Source organism: Oncorhynchus masou, unplaced genomic scaffold (genome assembly GCF_036934945.1).
Source record: "Oncorhynchus masou masou isolate Uvic2021 unplaced genomic scaffold, UVic_Omas_1.1 unplaced_scaffold_2131, whole genome shotgun sequence".
Classification (NCBI taxonomy): Eukaryota; Metazoa; Chordata; class Actinopteri; order Salmoniformes; family Salmonidae; genus Oncorhynchus; species Oncorhynchus masou.
Genome location: NW_027008609.1, coordinates 47,267 through 66,779, shown reverse-complemented (window position 1 = coordinate 66,779; position 19,513 = coordinate 47,267). Strand labels below are relative to the sequence as shown.

Here is a 19,513-nt window from a genome sequence, read left to right as displayed (position 1 = left end):
GTGATGTCAGACCCAACCTGTGTAGCTGTGATGTCAGATCCAACCTGTGTAGCTGTGATATCAGACCCAACCTGTGTAGCTGTGATATCAGACCCAACCTGTGTAGCTGTGATGTCAGACCCAACCTGTGTAGCTGTGATGTCAGATCCAACCTGTGTAGCTGTGATGTCAGATCCAACCTGTGTAGCTGTGATGTCAGATCCAACCTGTGTAGCTGGGATATCAGACCCAACCTGTGTAGCTGTGATATCAGACCCAACCTGTGTAGCTGTGAACAGAGAAAGCCATGAGAACACACTCCCTTATTACTAGTCATGTTTACTCAGCACACACACTGCACATATTAGTCAACATAGTCTGTACAGTAAAAGTCAGTACAGCTGAATGCTTCTTATTCACTTTACAAATATTAATGACAATGCAAACAGGGATCATGGTGATGTACAAACCGTTAAAAACAATATTATCTAAAGAAACTTTCAATGAAGCTACAACTTCAATATGGCACAAAGATGTGTATTATAGACACTGGCACATGTATGTATGTCTACGTGGTGTTTCACTGCATGCATGCGTGTTATATTGTTTAACTATGTCATCCACAGTGCAGTGTGGCGGAGGGGGAACTAGTACTGTGAGCTGGTGTGAAACTCTCCACTGTGGAAGAGTATTTACCAGAACCAGGTTAGCTGAGAACAGTGAAGCAGTGAACAGTGAATATGAGAAACACACTGTAACTTTCTATGCCACTAACTAGGTGCTGCAGTAAAACACAGTGATTCCATCCAAAATGGCACCCTATTCCCTATATAGTGCTCTACCTTTGAGCAGGGCTCATGGGAGCTCACATAATCCCTGAACAATTCTCTCTACCTCCATGCTGTAACGTTTCATACCCAAATACTACAGGTATCCATGGCCACAGGAGATTTTAAACAATTTTGGATTTTGAAAAACCAAATCAAACACTCTCCCAGTTTACGGTATTTGTTTGTGCATATACAAATATATAGTCTTTGTATTAACTTCACCATATCCAGATTTCCACTTACTGAGTGTACTACTCTCTGCTCCACCCCTCTGGCCTGAGAAAGAGACTAACCAGGTACAGCTGAGGACAGTGAGAAACCCTCCCCTGTGCAGTTGTGCTGAAGTCGTACAGAACACACAGTCACTGTACAGCTCCTCTTCCTCTGCTAACACAACACCTCATATACAGACAGGAGAAAAGCTTTATTTTTTCCCAGGACAACCCACCACCCCAATCTATAGTAGTGCATCCAAACCCTGAACCTACTCCCACATCCCCCCTCCCTATAATAGTGCAGTTATACAAAGGGGTCAAGCATAGCTCACCCCTGACCCCTGACTGTCCTGGAGCCTAGAGAGTGTCTACCTGGTCCTGCCCTAGTCTCCTAGTGTTCAGAATAAATACCATATGTACAGTACCATATGTACAGTACCATATGTACAGTACCATATGTACAGTACATCTCAGCCGGGGTGGTTTGTAAGTGTGGGGTTTATGTGTATAATATATTAATAAATGCTTAACAAAATGTTATCCTAAGTTAAATAAGCACAAACATATGCAATGCCAAGACAGCACATTATATAGTGTTTATGTTACAGTACAGAAAGACAAACGGGTGTGGGGTCTTGCGTGGTAAATAATGACCAAGCCAAAAGGTGAGTCCACATGTACATAACACAGGCTCAAATTACACCCTATTCTCCAAATACTGCACTAATGTTGACTAAGAGAAATGGGTTATCGTATGACATTTGACCAGTACAGCAGCACTAGGTGCAGGCGCCCTGTGGGGAAATAGAGCTAGCTGCTCATTGGCTGGAGGCATGCACAGGAGTACACTATATGTTGTAGGCAGGGTTGGTTTGGAGGGTCAAGATTGGTTGATTCGGAAGTATGGAATCTCTCTCAGTCTGTTCTGCCCATCTTTGCTATGAGCTCATCACAGATCTTGGTGAGCTCCTCGATCTCCTCGGTCTGTGAATAGACAGAAGACCCTTGTCAGAAAGACTGGTGACTCAGGACTTAAGCCTGGAGTTTTTCCTGTTCAGGTCACCTAGTCAGCAAAAAGCGTTGGCCATTACCTTTTGTTGCAGGGTTAGCATTAGCATGTAGCGTTAGGGTTGTGTGTATAGAGACAGAGGACTCTCATGCCCAAAAGGCAGTTTTAGTAAAAGTGAAAGTCACCCAGTAAAATACTACTTGAGTAAAAGTCTAAAAGTATTTGGTTTTAAATATACTTAAGTATCAAAAGTAAATGTAATTGCTAAAATATACTTAAGTATCAAAAGTATAAATAATTTCAAATTCCTTATATCAAGCAAACCAGATGGCATAATTTTCTTTAATTTACGGATAGCCAGGGGCATCCGCCAACACTTAGACATAATTTACAAACGAAGCATGTGTTTAGTGAGTCTGCTAGATCAGAGGCAGTAGGGGATGACCAGGTATGTTCTCTTGATAAGTGTGTGAATTAGGCAATTTTCTTGTCCATTCAAAACGTAACGAGTACAAAAAGTACATAATTGTCTTTAGGAATGCAGTGAAGTAAAAGTTGTCAAAAATATGAATAGTAAAGTACAGATACCCCAAAAAACTACTTAAGTAGTACTTTCAAATATTTTTACTTCAGTACTTTACACCACTGGGGTTAAGGAAGGATCACATAATTCCATCCAGTTCATCAGAAGGGACCAGCCAATGAATTATACTCGTGAGCAAACATTCCATTACTGCATGTGGCAGTAAATCACCAACATTGGCTTTATACCTGTTCAAACACACTCCAGGTGGCAGTGTGCTCCCTTTCTGTTTGTTTACCAACTCATAGAAGTAGAAGAAGAACATTGACTACTTCGAAATGGAGATGGCCTCAATGGAGCTGCCCATGCTCTAACAGACGCCATAATGGTACAGAGACAGTGTTGCATCCGCTATCTATATGGTTGTGTGCTACCATCTGCTCTAGTCCTAGCAGTGGGCGTTAGCATGTAGCTAGGTAATGTTAGCCCTTACCTTTTGCTGCAGAGCTTTCTCCAGAGACTCTACCCTCATCTGCTCCTTCCTCAGGCTGGCGGTCAGAGCAACACTCTCAGAGCTGGCCTTGCTGCGTACCTGGGCTATGTCCTCATTAGCCCTGAAGGGAATAGTAGGGGTTGGTAGTTACTGATAGACTCCTCTGTGTGTGTGTCTGTGTGTCTGTGTGTGTGTGTGTGTGTGTCTAATCATACTTGTCTAGTTTCTCCTCGGCGTGGAGTTTGAGTGTCTGGTATCTCTGCTCCTCCTGCTTGACTCTGGCCAGATACTCCTGAGCACACTTCTTCAACACCTCCTCATTCTACATGCACATAATAGTAGAACCACAATGTTACACATAACTAATATATGAGCTCAAAGACTAATCGTAGTAAGGTCAGACTATTCTTGATCCCTGAACTCTGACCCCTAACCTTCTTAAAGCCGTCCAGGGTGCTCTTCATGTTCTCGTAGCGGCGGAACATATCGGACAGCGAGCGCTCTACTGAGTTCAGGTCTGTTAGTGCCGACTCCTTCTCCATGCTTACAGCCTGCAAAGACTTCTGGGAGCTCATGGTGTTGCGCTGTTCGTCCTCTGACAGAGAGAGAGGTCACACAGTCTGGTCATTTTATGATTCATTGCATTGAGGCCACCACTACATTTATGTAGAGGAATGTTTGAAGAGGTTTGGTTGACCTAAGCCACTCACCAATCATCTGGGCGATGGTCTTCTCATACTCTGCCACTATCTTTCTGTGAGAGAGGAATGATTACTTATGAATCTTGATTAGCTAAAAATCAGTCTGTTCACTGCTCAGCACACATCACGTCATTACTAACCTCACAGTATAGTTGAGGTGAATGGTAACAGAATGGAATGGTACATGTGAATTGGCCTACAGTACCTCATCTCCATGACTTCCTGTCTGCTGTCCTCATACTTCCTCCTCCAGTCATTGGCCTCCATCTCCTTAGTGATGATCTGGCACAGGAGACAGTTATTACTATGTTACCCTGTGTGTGTGTGTGTGTGTGTGTGTGTGTGTGTGTGTGTGTGTGTGTGTGTGTGTGTGTGTGTGTGTGTGTGTACACGTGCATGCATGTGTGGTCTGTTGTTTAACTTACCTCCCCTCTGATGAGGGTGAGAACAGTCATCTTCTCTGCCTCGCTGATGCAAATTGAGTCTAGAACCTCACTTCCTGTCTTCTTCTCCGTGTCACTTCCTCCCAGCTTGGCGTTCTTCAGCTGGCAGGTGTCCTCATACTGCAGAAACATAGGTATCAACAACATAGCTCGGGCAGTAGAAGGCGCTCTCATCAATTTAGAGTTGAAGTCGGAAGTTTACATACACTTAGGTTGGAGTCATTAAAATTAGTTTTTCAACCACTCCACAAATTTCCTGTTAATAAACTATAGTTTTGCAACTAGATTAGGACATCTACTTTGTGCATGACAAGTAATTTTTCCAACAATTGTTTACATACAGATTATTTCACTTATAATTCACTGTATCACAATTCCAGTTTCTCAGATGTTTACATACACTAAGTTGACTGTGCCTTTAAACAGCTTGGAAAATTCCACAAAATGTCATGGCTTTAGAAGCTTCTGATAGGCTAATTGTCATCATTTGAGTCAATTGGAGGTACGCCTGTGGATGTATTTCAAGGCCTACCTTCACACTCAGTGCCTCTTTGCTTGACATCATGGGAAAATCAAAAGAAATTAGCAAAGACTTAATAAAAATATTGTAGACCTCCACAAGTCTAGTTCATCCTTGGGAGAAATTTCCAAATGCCTGAAGGTACCACGTTCATCTGTACAAATAACAGTACGCAAGTATAAACACCATGGGACCACGTAGCTATCATACCGCTCGGGAAGGAGGCATGTTCTGTCTCCTAGAGATGAATGGACTTTGGTGCGAAAAGTGCAAATCAACCCCAGAACAACAGCAAAGGACCTTGTGAAGATGCTGGAGAAAACAGGTACAAAAGCTCTAAAAACCACCATAAAAAAGCCAGACTACGGTTTGTAACTGCACATGGGGACAAAGATCGTACTATTTGGAGAAATGTCCTCTGGTCTGATGAAACAAAAATGGAATTGTTTGGCAATAAAGACCATTGTTATATTTGGTGGAAAAAGGGGAGGCTTGCAAGCCGAAGAACACCATCCCAACCGTGAAGCACGGGGGTGGCAGCATCATGTTGTGGGGGTGCTATGCTGCAGGAGGGACTGGTGCACTTCACAAAATAGATGGCTCATGAGGGAGGAAAATTATGTGGATATAATCAAGCAACATCTCAAAATATCAGTCAGGAAGTTAAAGCTTGGTCGCAAATAGGTCTTCCAATTGGACAATGACCCCAAGCATACTTCCAAAGTTGTGGCAAAATGGCATAAGGACTACAAAGTCAAGGTATTGGAGTGGCCATCACAAAGCCCTGACCTCAATCTTATAGAAAATTTGTGGGCAGAACTGAAAAAGCTTGTGGAAGGCTACCTGAAAAGTTTGACCCAAGTTAAACAATTTAAAGGCAATGCTACCAAATACTAATTGAGTGTATGTCACAATGTCAGTGTGGTGTGTGGCAGGTTAAAACTGTTTATAGGTCCTTTCCACATGCGTGTTTCACTCAATAATAAAGTGATTATAGTACAATGCAATATAGTGTTTATTGGAGGGTTGTGGTGATATTCTCATCTCCTCCATTCAGAGCCGTACAAAGACATCTCTGTATTGGCCCTGCCTTCATCAGCCTGATGCACAGGAGCTCTGAGGCTGTTTACACAGGCAGCCCAATTCTGATCGTTTTTCCACTAATTGGTCCTTTGACCAATCACATCAGATATTTTTCAGAGCTCATCTGATTAGTCAATTAGTGAAGAAAAAACTGAATTGGGCTGCCTGTCTAAACACAGCCTGAGAGGGAGATGGTAGTTTGAACTTGAGGTCTTGTTCCTCAGTGGCAGAGTTAAGAGTGGTTACTTCATCTGTTTCTCTCGCCCTACCCCTCAACCCTCACCCTCCTGTTGTCCTTCCCTGGATTATAACTCAGGCATATACTAATCCTATGGGTCTGGTAATCTCAATCCCTCTATCACCTGATGAGCTGGAGATGATGACAGGCTGAGGAGCTCGTGGTCAGTTCATGTACAGTGTGGGAGTAAAGCTACCATGGTACTGTACTGTACTGTAGTGGGCAACAGAGCACTGTTAGGCACCGGGTGGGTAGACCAATGAAGCCAGTCACCATCACCATCCCAGACAATCAGGTACAATAGCACTAGCTCCTCAACATCACTGTCAACACAGCTCTAATCCACTACATCTACTAGAAACATGATGATAATAATGATGGGCCAAGATCAGCTAGATGGGATGGTGATTAAGTAATTGACTAACCCTCCTAACTACAGTGACATAATGTGTTCTGAGGACAGCATTCTAAACTTCTGGCTCACTAATGTCTCCATCTAGTCGTCACCAGGGAGATCACATGATTTTGATGGAACCATCACTAGGTCCTTGGTCTCTGAAGTGGGCCAAGCTTTCTGTGAGCTATTAACAAGGCATTTTGTGGTACTCACCATAGAACAGCAGTCTGACTCCTCTGATCTGTCTGACACACCCAGTTCTGTCTCTGGGAGAGAAAATGAAATGTCACAAAAATATCTGTGTAAAATATCCCACACTGTATTCTCATAAGGAACTATTCTATTCTGACTCCAGTCACTGGGAGCTCCATGTGCTACTGCTGCTGCCTGACCAGATGGGGGCAGTGTATGCCTGCAGCACAGAGGGCATGATGACACAATTCTGTCTCATAATAAATCTGTGAGTTGACAGACAGAATATACTGTATACATCTCCCCAGACTAGACAGAGAAGAACAGAACCGAGCAGAGCAGATTAGAACAGACAATAAGGTAAACTCAGCTCAACAGAACCGAGCTACAGTAGAAGTGTGTTACATGCAGCCTGAGGGACTATTGATCTGGTACAGTCTGTCTACTTCCTGTCACACTGCTGGGGTTCTGCTGTTGGGCTCATAAGCACACAGACCCACCAGTCATACATAACAGCAAGCTACATGACTCATATAGCCTACACTAGTGGTTGCGCTGAGGGAAAGGAGGGAGCCCAGATCAGAGCATAGGAACTTAGGAATACTCATACAGATTCCTTGGATCCAATGAAGCTTTTGTGGATGTTGACAATGAGTTACTAATTAATAACTGTGCCTGCGGGGCTCTATGAAAAACAACCATGACCTTCCCTGTGACATTGATTAACCAACACATGAGTTCACACAGACACTGATGTTTGGGAGTGTCTGATCCCTCAACCCCCACTCACCATTGTGATCTCTGTCTGCTCTGACTCCTGCTGTGCTGGCTAGCTTCTCCTCATCTGTGGCGTGGCCCTCGCCGTGGTCAATCTCCTACAGACAGACAGGGACATTTTAATCTGTTTAATGGGGCCGTCTCCCTTTGCTCCCTGGTGCTGTGCCAGAGCAGGGCTGATGTATACTGAGGGTTGAGGTAGAGTAGAGGACAGGGCTGATGTATACTGAGGGCTGAGGTAGAGTAGAGGACAGGGCTGATGTATACTGAGGGCTGAGGTAGAGTAGAGGACAGGGCTGAGGTATAGTAGAGGGCAGGGCTGAGGTAGAGTAGAGGACAGGGCTGATGTATACTGAGGGTTGAGGTAGAGTAGAGGACAGGGCTGATGTATACTGAGGGTTGAGGTAGAGGACAGGGCTGATGTATACTGAGGGCTGAGGTAGAGTAGAGGACAGGGCTGATGTATACTGAGGGCTGAGGTAGAGTAGAGGACAGGGCTGAGGTATAGTAGAGGACAGGGCTGAGGTAGAGTAGAGGACAGGGCTGATGTATACTGAGGGCTGAGGTAGAGTAGAGGACAGGGCTGGTGTATACTGAGGGTTGAGGTAGAGCAGAGGACAGGGCTGGTGTATACTGAGGGCTGAGGTAGAGTAGAGGACAGGGCTGATGTATACTGAGGGCTGAGGTAGAGTAGAGGACAGGGCTGATGTATACTGAGGTCTGAGGTAGAGTAGAGGACAGGGCTGATGTCTACTGAGGGCTGAGGTAGAGTAGAGGACAGGGCTGATGTATACTGAGGGCTGAGGTAGAGTAGAGGACAGGGCTGATGTATACTGAGGTCTGAGGTAGAGTAGAGGACAGGGCTGATGTATACTGAGGGCTGAGGTAGAGTAGAGGACAGGGCTGAGGTATAGTAGAGGGCAGGGCTGAGGTAGAGTAGAGGACAGGGCTGATGTATACTGAGGGTTGAGGTAGAGTAGAGGACAGGGCTGATGTATACTGAGGGTTGAGGTAGAGTAGAGGACAGGGCTGATGTATACTGAGGGCTGAGGTAGAGTAGAGGACAGGGCTGAGGTATAGTAGAGGGCAGGGCTGAGGTAGAGTAGAGGACAGGGCTGATGTATACTGAGGGTTGAGGTAGAGTAGAGGACAGGGCTGATGTATACTGAGGGTTGAGGTAGAGTAGAGGACAGGGCTGATGTATACTGAGGGCTGAGGTAGAGTAGAGGACAGGGCTGATGTATACTGAGGGCTGAGGTAGAGTAGAGGACAGGGCTGAGGTATAGTAGAGGACAGGGCTGAGGTAGAGTAGAGGACAGGGCTGATGTATACTGAGGGCTGAGGTAGAGTAGAGGACAGGGCTGATGTATACTGAGGGTTGAGGTAGAGCAGAGGACAGGGCTGGTGTATACTGAGGGCTGAGGTAGAGTAGAGGACAGGGCTGATGTATACTGAGGTCTGAGGTAGAGTAGAGGACAGGGCTGATGTATACTGAGGTCTGAGGTAGAGTAGAGGACAGGGCTGATGTCTACTGAGGGCTGAGGTAGAGTAGAGGACAGGGCTGATGTCTACTGAGGGCTGAGGTAGAGTAGAGGACAGGGCTGATGTATACTGAGGGCTGAGGTAGAGTAGAGGACAGGGCTGATGTATACTGAGGTCTGAGGTAGAGTAGAGGACAGGGCTGATGTATACTGAGGGCTGAGGTAGTGTAGAGGACAGGGCTGATGTATACTGAGGGCTGAGGTAGAGTAGAGGACAGGGCTGGTGTATACTGAGGGTTGAGGTAGAGTAGAGGACAGGGCTGGTGTATACTGAGGGTTGAGGTAGAGTAGAGGACAGGGCTGGTGTATACTGAGGGCTGAGGTAGAGTAGAGGACAGGGCTGATGTATACTGAGGGCTGAGGTAGAGTAGAGGACAGGGCTGGTGTATACTGAGGGTTGAGGTAGAGTAGAGGAAATGTCTGATGTATACTGATGGAACGGCTCAGTCTCTCAGAGAGGAATGCCCAGGTTAACCAGGGTCACGGTCAGATACACAGAGAAATTGCACCAGAGTGGAAAACACTATAACACTACAATACACACACACACACACGCACGCACACACACATGCATGCATATGTAATACAATGATAGCCAAGGACAGCAATATACACACATTTATTTGAAAAACATTATTTTAAACGTAAATAAAGTTTGCTGTCTTTATGAGTAAAGGAGGCAAGTGAAGCATTTCCTGTTTGAGGAGTAGGTAAAGAACATGAACCCTTACCTGTCTGCAGGTGTTCTGTAATGGAGTCTGGTTGTCCAGCTTCTTCACTTTACAGGAGTTCCTGAAGACAAAGAGCACGGAGGTCAGAGCTACTGAGACCAATCCTAACGCTAACCCTACCCAGATCGTAGTGTGTGTGTGTGTGTGTGTGTGTGTGTGTGTGTGTGTCAGGGGAAGCAGCTAGACCTAAAGGTATAGGATTCCTGTGATATGAGACTGTGTGAGACTGAATCAATGTACTGAGCACAGAGAGAGACTACAGTAGGATAAAAGCAGAGAAAATACAAGAGAAAGCAGGCTTTGAAATCAGCCCTCATTCTGTGCTCTCTCTGTTGCGTTGCTCTGTGCGTCTGCTGCTAAACTGCTCAATTGCAGCAGAAAGCAGATGACAGGCTGTTGCCTAATAGAATAAGAGCAGGGTCACCAAACCACTGCACAGAGCATGACTATGCTTATACAGAGAGTATCTGTGAAATTGCTGTAGTATTATGAGGTCACCTCTCTCTTTTTCTTTGTATTGAGGTCAGGTAGATGATGTAATTGACTAGCCCCGCCTGGGAGAAGCTGATGACTGCGACAACCTGAGACTGCAGTAGAGAGTGCGGACCAGGGCTGCTCTCTGTAGGATTGTGGTGTAGGAGAACATGCATGGGGGGCAGGGAGAGGAACAGGCAGGGGGAGAGGTAGCTCAACTGGGCAGGGGGAGACAAAGAGTCTGGGGATGTGGTTGAGGCCTAGTGGAGGGCCTACAGAGACATACAGTAAACAGTACTTACAGCGTCATACAGAGGAAACGGACCTGCTCAGCAGTCCTGATGCCACACAGAAAGAGACTCAGAGACAGGTCAGGACAGAGTATGGGGGAGACGGGAGAGGGGGTGGGCGGGAGAGCGGAGGGGAGGGGGGAAGATTGGTTGAGGAAGGGAGAGATAAGATCATGTGATTTTATACTAAGTGGTCAGGCAGGGAACTGTACTGGTAGAGCCAGGATGGTTAGTTTGGTTCCTTAAACCAGAAGGGGAGGGTGTTAGGACAGAATGATAGGAAACACAAGATACTGTAAGATAAGATGTCTTATAAGAGTGTTACTCACGTGATGCCTGTGCTCTTCCTAGGTGACTGTCTGTCTGAGTCCTCTGGTCTGTCCATTTCAGGAGTCAGGCTGTTGGGGTGAGAGTTGATGTTGCCATTGGGGTCAGAGGTCATAGGAGCGAGATCCTCAAAATCAGCGGGGACGGGGGGGTTGTGGACGGGGAGCGAGGGGGGACGTAGGGCGCGGTGCTGATGCAGAGGGGACGGGAGAGACCATCTTCTCCAGGTCTGGAGGTAAACATCAGGTTCAGGTTCTGGTCCAAACCTGCTCTGCTCTGGGAGGGGGAGGGGCTATTGAGGTTGTTCAGGGCATCCTGGACTTCCTGGAGGGAGGCGGGATAAACATCCTGATTGGAGTTCCTGTCCAGGAAGGCACGGGGCGTCAGCTGTCCGTCATCTCTGGTGAGGGCTGCAGAGAGGAGAGGCAGAATCAGTATCTCACGCTGGAGACAAGCAAGACAGCAACTTTTCTTCAAAAGTTTTTTTCAGGGATATAATTTTTTTATTTCTCTGTATCTTGTTTCAGATAATATACTACAGAAAGTGTACATCTCTCTCTCACACTCTCTTCACCAATCCCTCTATAGCTTATCTTTTCTCTAAAGCCTATTCCCTCTCTCTCCAAGCGGTAAATCTGCTGTCATGTTATCGAGAAAAGCATGACGTTTGTCCTCTTCTCTCTTTTGTGTGTGTGCGTGCGTGCATCTCTATGTGTCTATGTGTGTGTTAGTCTCTCTCCCTTAATGTGCTACAGATTTCCTGCCAGCGTTCTCTCCACCAAGGACACAGTGACCCTAGGCTGTAAGAGCTTCCTGTGTAATCACTATTAAATGTGACTGTGGGGCGCTCTCCCATTCTCAGAAACATCTCTGCATTTAAAGTCTTGCTGTAAAACACATTCATAAAATGTGTGGGAGTGCTCCTCAGTCCCCAGTGTGCAGGGTGGAAAACATCTCTGGAATAGGATGGGGCATTGGGTGTATGTATACCTAGTGACACCCTATTTACTACATAGTGCACTATGTAGGGTGACATTTGGGACGCCTGGTGTCCCATCTTTAAACCCTACAGTGACTCAGACCACTGCAGCTCCACCGCCTCAGTTCATGGCTATTTAAAAGCATGTATGGACTGAGGTATGTTTGAATATCCTCTCACTTCCTGTTAGAACACTCACAATGGCTCCTCACTTCTAGAATGCTAAGAATCGTACCTTACAATGATCCCTGTGTCAACAAACACCTCGTCAAAAACAAACGCTGATGCACACACACACACACACACACACACACACACACACACACACACACACACACACACACACACACACACACACACACACACACACACACACACACACACACACACACACACACACGCAGTAATACAGTCATGGTTTGAGTACATGTTCAGCCCAGGACCCTGTTGTGTTTGGGACAGCCTGCCATGCTGCTAATATGCTTCTGTTCTCTGGGTGCCGGGGCTGCTCATTCCAGTCTGGGGTGTGTTGACACTGCTGAGAGGGGCTCTAGCCCAGGCCCCTGTCAACCACATTTGAGGGGTTAGGCTCCAGAGAGGAGGCATCGCTGAGCAGTCCTGCCACTATGTCCTGCATGTCTCATTAACATTGGGATACATGCCGCTCTACAGACACAAGTCAGTGTCCTTGGGTTATTACGTGTGTGTGTGTGCGTGCACGTGTGCGTGCACGTGTGCGTGCGCATCAGGGTTGCAGACTCAAACTGCTGTACAGAGATCTCGCTGTTACAGAGAAAACCAGGAACACAGAACAATGAGACTACACAGCCATCCACACACGCACACCAACACACACAGACACACAGACACACAGACACGCACACCAACACACCAACACACACAGACACACACACACACAGACACACACAGACACACACAGACACACAGACACACACGCACCAACACACACACAGACACACAGACACACAGACACACACACACGCACACCAACACACACAGACACACAGACACACACGCACACCAACACACACAGACACACAGACACACAGACACACACAGACACACAGACACACACGCACACCAACACACACAGACACACAGACACACAGACACACAGACACACACACACGCACACCAACACACACAGACACACAGACACACACGCACACCAACACACACAGACACACAGACACACACGCACACCAACACACACAGACACACAGACACACAGACACACACGCACACCAACACACACAGACACACAGACACACACGCACGCACACCAACACACACAGACACACAGACACACACCCTTGTGTTATTGCTCTCTCTTTCTCAGAGAGATAGGGTGTGTCAGATCATCTTTCAATTGTCCTTTCTCAGAGATATCAATAACATGTCACAGTTAAACTGCCCTCTGTGGATGTGTAATACAGAGTCATTATGACAATCCCAAATGTATGCTCTGTCAGAACGAAGAAACATTCCTTAACCCAAACTAACCAGAATTATCTGGGAGTAGAGCAGGACAACCTCACCCCTGCCCTTTAGAACAGGCCTCACACTGTAGCCTACACCAGCTTCTAAACATTTTAAAGAGATTCTCCGGTACTTTTGTCATCTTTTTAGCCAGAAGTTTGGCTCGAGACAAAAGTGGCCCACAAAAATGGCGTACTACGCCACATAAATGCAGACATGTGCACCACGCCATTGCTCTCTCTCACTCGCTCTGCAGTGTGTGAATCTTGCTAGTAGTAATCCTGCTCATAGATTATGCATGTATGAACTACATACTGACACATCCAGCCCAACGTGGGACGTTTAAAAAATATCTACTAGTCTTTAACAGGGTACCACATTGATGAGAGGGAGAGAGAGTACTTAATATAGAATTCTATAGTAAACTGTAGTATACTGTAGAATACTATACTACACACTGTAGTATGCCTCGATCATGTGTAGTACTTACTATATAATGTTGTAGTATACTGTAGTAAATACTACAGTCTGCAAAAACACTACTGTAATTACTATAGTATATACTATTATTTTTCTTACTGCAGTACTTCTACTATAGTAAACTGTAAATAGTACAGTATATTACAGTAAAGGCCACAAAACACTACAGTGAATACTATTGTATTCAACCATAGTATACTATTTTTTCATGTGGGCAGACATCAGACATCTAGTGTTGTTGTTACCATGTAGATTGCTCCCTGAGGTTACGTAGTCAAGTAGACTGTGATTATTCCTCCAGACTGAATTGTCTCTCAGTGAATGTTTTTATTTAGGGCACTAACCCAAATATACACAAGCAGCATGTGATTGGCTGCTGTTCTATAAGAGGAGGGGCTGTTATTGTCTACAGAGACAGAGATGTAGTACATTTGGATCATAGAATGCCATCTTCTGATTGCATTGTGTCTAGATATAGGATAATGAATCCAAAACAAAATCAACTAATCTGGTCCAAGACGCCACAGAGCAGTTCATTTTAATAGGATAACATTGTGTGTCTACAAACTCCACAATGGTCAACAACACATGATTTGTTTCATATGACCCGTGTGTGTGTGTGTGTGTGTGTGTGTGTGTGTGTGTGTGTGTGTGTGTGTGTGTGTGTGTGTGTGTGTGTGTGTGTGTGTGTGTGTTTGTTGTGTGTTTGTTAGAGGGGCACTCTCGTTTATGTTGTTGCCACTGACACAAAAAGAGTTGTCTTTATTGGTCTCTGTGGCATTACTGAGCAATAATAGACTAGCTTATGACCAGCGGCCATCTGTCAATTTTTCCCTCTGAGCAGGATAGGGGTTTAACTGATACATAGGTAGTGAGCTGAGGATGGAGTCTCACCTTTGTCGGCAGAGTTATCCAGCTGGGTCAGGTCATTCTGCAGACCTGGAGACTCCGCCATTGGTGTCTCAAAGTTCCCTTCTGAATCTGAACTAGAGAGAGACAGCGAGAGAGAGACAGCGAGAGAGAGAGACAGCGAGAGAGAGAGACAGCAAGAGAGAGAGACATCAAGAGAGAGAGAGAGAGAGAGAGAGAGAGAGATTACAGGTCAGTACACTAGTCTATTTCCTTGGAACTTTCAGGATGTCTGGTGGAGTGAGGTCATACCTTCTCTATGTGGTCATATCTTGTCATGTTAGTGTACCACCTGCTGCTCTGTATGGCTCCTTCAACAGCCCGCCAATGGAGTTTATAAGGAGTGTCACAGTAAGAGAAGTAAAGGGGGAGGAAAGGGAAAGAGGGAGGAAGGGAGAAAGAACCCTGCCTGGCCACCTGCTTCCACTAGCCTCCTCCTTATCCTGCCAACGTGTCCTCAATACACAAGGACAGACTGTGTCGCAGTCTCTCGCTTTCTTCCACTTTCTCTCTCTCGGTCCCTTTCACTCACACACACACACACACACAGTCTTGTATAGCTAACCTTGTCGGCACACACAATTCAGTCCCCATTCAAAGTCCTATTTTCCCTAACCCCCTGACCCTAACCCTAACCTTAACCTGTACTCTAACCTAACCCAAAAACCTAACCCTAACACTAACCCTAGCTTCTAACCCGAAACCTAATTCGAACCCTAACACTAATTCTAACCTTACTCCTAAACCCCATAGGAACAGCATTTGACCTTGTGGGGACCAACAAAATGTCCCCAGTTGGTAAAATGTTGGTCTGTTTACTATTCTTGTGGGGACAATTGGTCCCCACATGAATAGTTAAACACGTCCACACACACACAGCTTGGAAATAAGTCTGGGCCTGGTGTCTGGGACCCAGAGACGGGTGTGTGTGTGTGTTTTTCCCAGGCACTTAAATGCACATCAGACCATCCACACACTAATGAAAAACAGCTCAGGGGAACAAAGACACAGGCTCCTGAAACACAGACAGTCAGCCGTCCCTCCCTCCCTCCCTCCCTCCCTCCCTCCCTCCCTCCCTCCCTCCCTCCCTCTCTCCCTCCCTCTCCCTCTCCCCCTCTCTCCCCTCCCCTCTCCCTCTCTCCCTCCCTCCCTCCCCCTCCCTCCCTCCCCCTCCCTCCCTCCCTCCCTCCCTCTCCCCCTCCTTCTCCCTCCCTCCCTCCCTCCCTCCCTCCCTCCCTCCCTCCTTCTCCCTCCCTCCCTCCCTCCCTCCTTCTCCCTCTCTCTCTCTCCCTCCCCTCCCTCCCCCTCCCTCCCTCCCTCCCTCCCTCCCTCCCCCTCCCTCCCTCCCTCCCTCCCTCCCTCCCTCCCTCCCTCCCTCCCTCCCTCCCTCTCTATATATCACACACATCACATCTACACCACACAGAGGTCATCCTTAAAACACACACACACCAAGCAGGCCCAGACAATCAGTCCCAGTGATGGCCTCTACACTGCGATCTTGGACAGTTACTTGGAAACTAGAAACTGGCACAAAAAAATCCCACATCTTTAGAAAGCTCAACCTCCCTTCCCCCAACCCTCCTCCAACCTTCCCTAACCTTCCACCAACCCTCTCCTCCTGGCTTTCTCTCAGACAGACATATTATGAAAGCAGACAGATTATTTGTTGTCCCATAAGAAAGCAAACAGAGCTACAGTACCTACAAAAACAGTTTTACCAGAAGGAAGGAGGGGCTGTCTGAGTGTGTATGAGTGGTCACCTGCTTTTAGACATGACAACACGATCTAATCACGGTTACGCAGAGCGGCAGCAAAGAACAAGAGACCACATCAAAACAACATCACATCTCCCTCTTTCTCTTTCTGACTCTCTTTCTCTCTGTCTTTTACTGCCTCTCACCCTCTAGGTTTCTGCCTCTCCTTCCCTCTAGGTTTCTGCCTCTCCTTCCCTCTAGGTTTCTGTCTCTCTCCTTCCCTCTAGGTTTCTGCCTCTCTCCCTTCCCTCTAGGTTTCTGCCTCTCTCTCCTTCCCTCTAGGTTTCTGCCCTCTCCCTCCTCTCTTTCTCTCTCTCTCTCTCTCTCTCTGTCTGTATGAATAATAACAGAAAATTCCCCCAGTCATCCGGACAGGTTACTTCAGTCTGCTGATAATCTCTCTGCACGTGTACACACACAATGTCTCTCCTCTCCCTCACTCGTGTGCCAGACAGGCATCACACACTGTCTGTCTCTCTCTCCCTGACAGACACACACAATGTCTCTCCTCTCCCTCACTCGTGTGCCAGACAGGCATCACACACACACATACACACCTGTAGCCTACTTACTTTCCCCCTTCATCCTTGGTTCTGGGCCCTCCGTCGTCCTCCTCCCCTCCTCCCCGTACAGCTGACCAGGTCCATTTGGCCCACTGGACCGGAGACAGCAGAGACCCCCAGGACATCTTTATTGAGACACACCAGGTCCACTACCACTCCTTTATACAGTACACAACCCTTTGGGTACGGTTCCACCGCTCTGGCTCTGATGATACTCCTGGTTCTAGTTCTGGTAACCTGATGGTTCTACAGTTCCATTGTCAGTCCTGCTACTCCCACACAAAGTCCAGTTCTCGTCTTCAGCTAGTGTTCTGGATCGGACTCTTTTCTTAGTTCTGCTGCTCCTCTGTGCATCAGCATCAACACACCAGAGGAGAGGAGCTGAAAGGAAAGCAGAGGGGGAGGAGGAGTGACTCACCACAGAGTATGTTTACCTCTCTCTCTTCTCCTTCTGTCTAGCTCTCTCTTTGAGCTGTTGTGTGTGTTCTTTCTCTTTGAGAGGATGTTGGTTTTATGGCATCTCTCGTTTCTCTCTTCACTTCCTCCTCTTGCTCTAGTTTCCCAGCCTGCTCTTTTACATTGTTGATTTCCGGAACAAACTGACAGAGGCTGACAGTTCTGTGATGACGCTGTTGGTTTCTGACTCTCTGTCAGATTACAGATTAATGTAGCATCAGTAGCCTCTTCTCTTCTTCCTCTGCCTCTCTCGGTTTCTCTCTGCCTCTCTCTATCCTCCGCTCCAACTCTGAATGCCAGACCAGCAATCAGCTGGCTGCCAGACTGCTCCCTCCTCTTTCCTCTCCCCGCTCCCTCCCTCGTCTGCTCTCACTCTCACCCAAAGAGTTTGCCTAGCCCTCCACCCCTTCCCCCATCTCTCTCAGGCTGTTCTATTGTGAAATGCAGGGAGGCATGTTGTGAGATGAGGGAGAAGAGAGGGAGGGTAGAAGGAAGGGGTTAGAGAAGGAAGGGAGCAAGTTTCCTGTTTCAAAAGAGCCGTTGGATTTGTAAGAGTCAGCTGACTGTTTACATAGAGTGGTAGATCCCCAGTGTCCCAAGGAGTGGGAAGAGAGGGAGGATGAAGGAAGGAGGAGGAGGAGGAGGAGAGAGGAAGACACCTAACACAACTAGGACGACAGGTAGTACACATGTTTCTGTCAGACCTGACCAGACACAATATAGATAGAGAGTTAGATAGATAGAGTTGATGTCGGAAGTTTACATACACTTTAGCCAAATACATTTAAATTCCTGACATTTAATCCTAGTAAAAATCTCTGTCTTAGGTCAGTTAGGATCACCGCTTTATTTTAAGAATGGTAAATGTCAGAATAATAGTAGAGAGAATTATTTACTTCAGCTATTATTTCTTAAATCACATTCCCAGTGGTCAGAAGTTTACATACACTCAATTAGTATTTGGTAGCATTGCCTTTAAATTGTTTAAATTGGGTCAAATGTTTCGGGTAGCCTTCCACAAGTTTCCCACAATAAGTTGGGTGAATGTTGGCCTATTCCTCCTGACAGAGCTCCTGTAACTGAGTCGAGTTTGTAGGCCTCCTTGCTCGCATGCTTTTTCAGTTCTGCCGACAAATTTTCTATAAGATTGAGGTCAGGGCTTTGTTATGGCCTCTCCAATACCTTGACTTTGTTGCCATTTTGCCACAACTTTGGAAGTATGCTTCCATTTGGAAGACCCATTTGCAAACAAGCTTTAACTTCCTGAGTGATGTCTTGAGATGATGCTTCAATATATCCATATAATTTTCAATTCCTCATGATACCATCTATTTTGTGAAGTGCACCAGTCCCTCCTGCAGCAAAGCACACCCACAACATGATGCTGCCACCTCCGTGCTTCACCGTTGGGATGATGTTCTTCGGCTTGCAAGCCTCCCCCTTTTTCCTCCAAACATAACGAAGGTCATTATGGCCAAACAGTTATATTTTTGTTTCATCAGAGGACATTTCTCCAAATAGTACGATCTTTGCCCCCATGTGCAGTTGCAAACCATCGTCTGGCTTTTTTATGGTGGTTGTTACGGATACAGTTATCCTGTGTGTGTGTGTATCCTGTGTGTGTTTCTTTTCTCTCCTTCTCCCTCACAGGTGAAAATCATCACTCCCCAATCAGTCAACAATCAATCATCAATCAGAAGACACACCTCCTCATATTTCCTAAACCTATCACAGTACCTTCCCCATGGTTTAAAAACCCCATCATTTGTTTGTTCTAGAGCCCAGCTCAGCTCAGCTCAATCTCTCTTTAAATGCCATGTCTGTAGGTCTCTGTGTTTCACTCTCGCTTTGTGTCGTAACCTCTCTTTTGTTTAAGCACCTCATAGCACTTTGTCATCACCTGTGAGTATTGTTTTTGGTTATGGTGTTTGTGTTTGATTGCTGGTGGAAAAGGGGGAAACCAAGACAAGTCGCCCATGGGCATACACTACCCGTAGGTGAACTTTGTTAAATACACTAGTTAGAACTGGGCGGACCACCCACTGTATTTTGGTTAGTTAGTTAGCTGTTGTTAAAGTAGGCTAGTCTAGCTTAGGGGTGTTTTTG

The 19,513-nt window shown here is 46.4% G+C and overlaps 1 protein-coding gene across 6 annotated transcripts in view; it reads right to left on the bottom strand.

Moving 5' to 3' along the window:
- Positions 1 to 304: 304 nt before the first annotated feature.
- Positions 305 to 19,513, bottom strand: part of LOC135532953 (transforming acidic coiled-coil-containing protein 1-like) — a 30,676-nt gene continuing 11,467 nt past the window's right edge. For 2 of the 6 annotated variants that reach the window (XM_064960380.1, XM_064960381.1), the window contains 13 exons: positions 14,617 to 14,708; positions 10,766 to 11,173; positions 10,449 to 10,484; positions 9,673 to 9,733; positions 7,414 to 7,498; positions 6,645 to 6,697; positions 4,176 to 4,313; positions 3,956 to 4,032; positions 3,760 to 3,803; positions 3,484 to 3,644; positions 3,265 to 3,371; positions 3,050 to 3,170; positions 305 to 2,008 (listed from right to left, as the gene is read on the bottom strand). In XM_064960380.1, coding sequence (XP_064816452.1) covers positions 1,940 to 2,008; positions 3,050 to 3,170; positions 3,265 to 3,371; positions 3,484 to 3,644; positions 3,760 to 3,803; positions 3,956 to 4,032; positions 4,176 to 4,313; positions 6,645 to 6,697; positions 7,414 to 7,498; positions 9,673 to 9,733; positions 10,449 to 10,484; positions 10,766 to 10,878 — 1,065 coding nt within the window. In that variant the 5' untranslated portion in view covers positions 10,879 to 11,173; positions 14,617 to 14,708 and the 3' untranslated portion in view covers positions 305 to 1,939. Of the gene's footprint in view, positions 2,009 to 3,049; positions 3,171 to 3,264; positions 3,372 to 3,483; positions 3,645 to 3,759; positions 3,804 to 3,955; positions 4,033 to 4,175; positions 4,314 to 6,644; positions 6,698 to 7,413; positions 7,499 to 9,672; positions 9,734 to 10,170; positions 10,421 to 10,448; positions 10,485 to 10,765; positions 11,174 to 14,616; positions 14,709 to 16,945; positions 17,759 to 19,513 lie in introns of those variants that run through there. The other 4 variants (XM_064960378.1, XM_064960379.1, XM_064960382.1 and 1 more) reach the window with 4 other exon arrangements.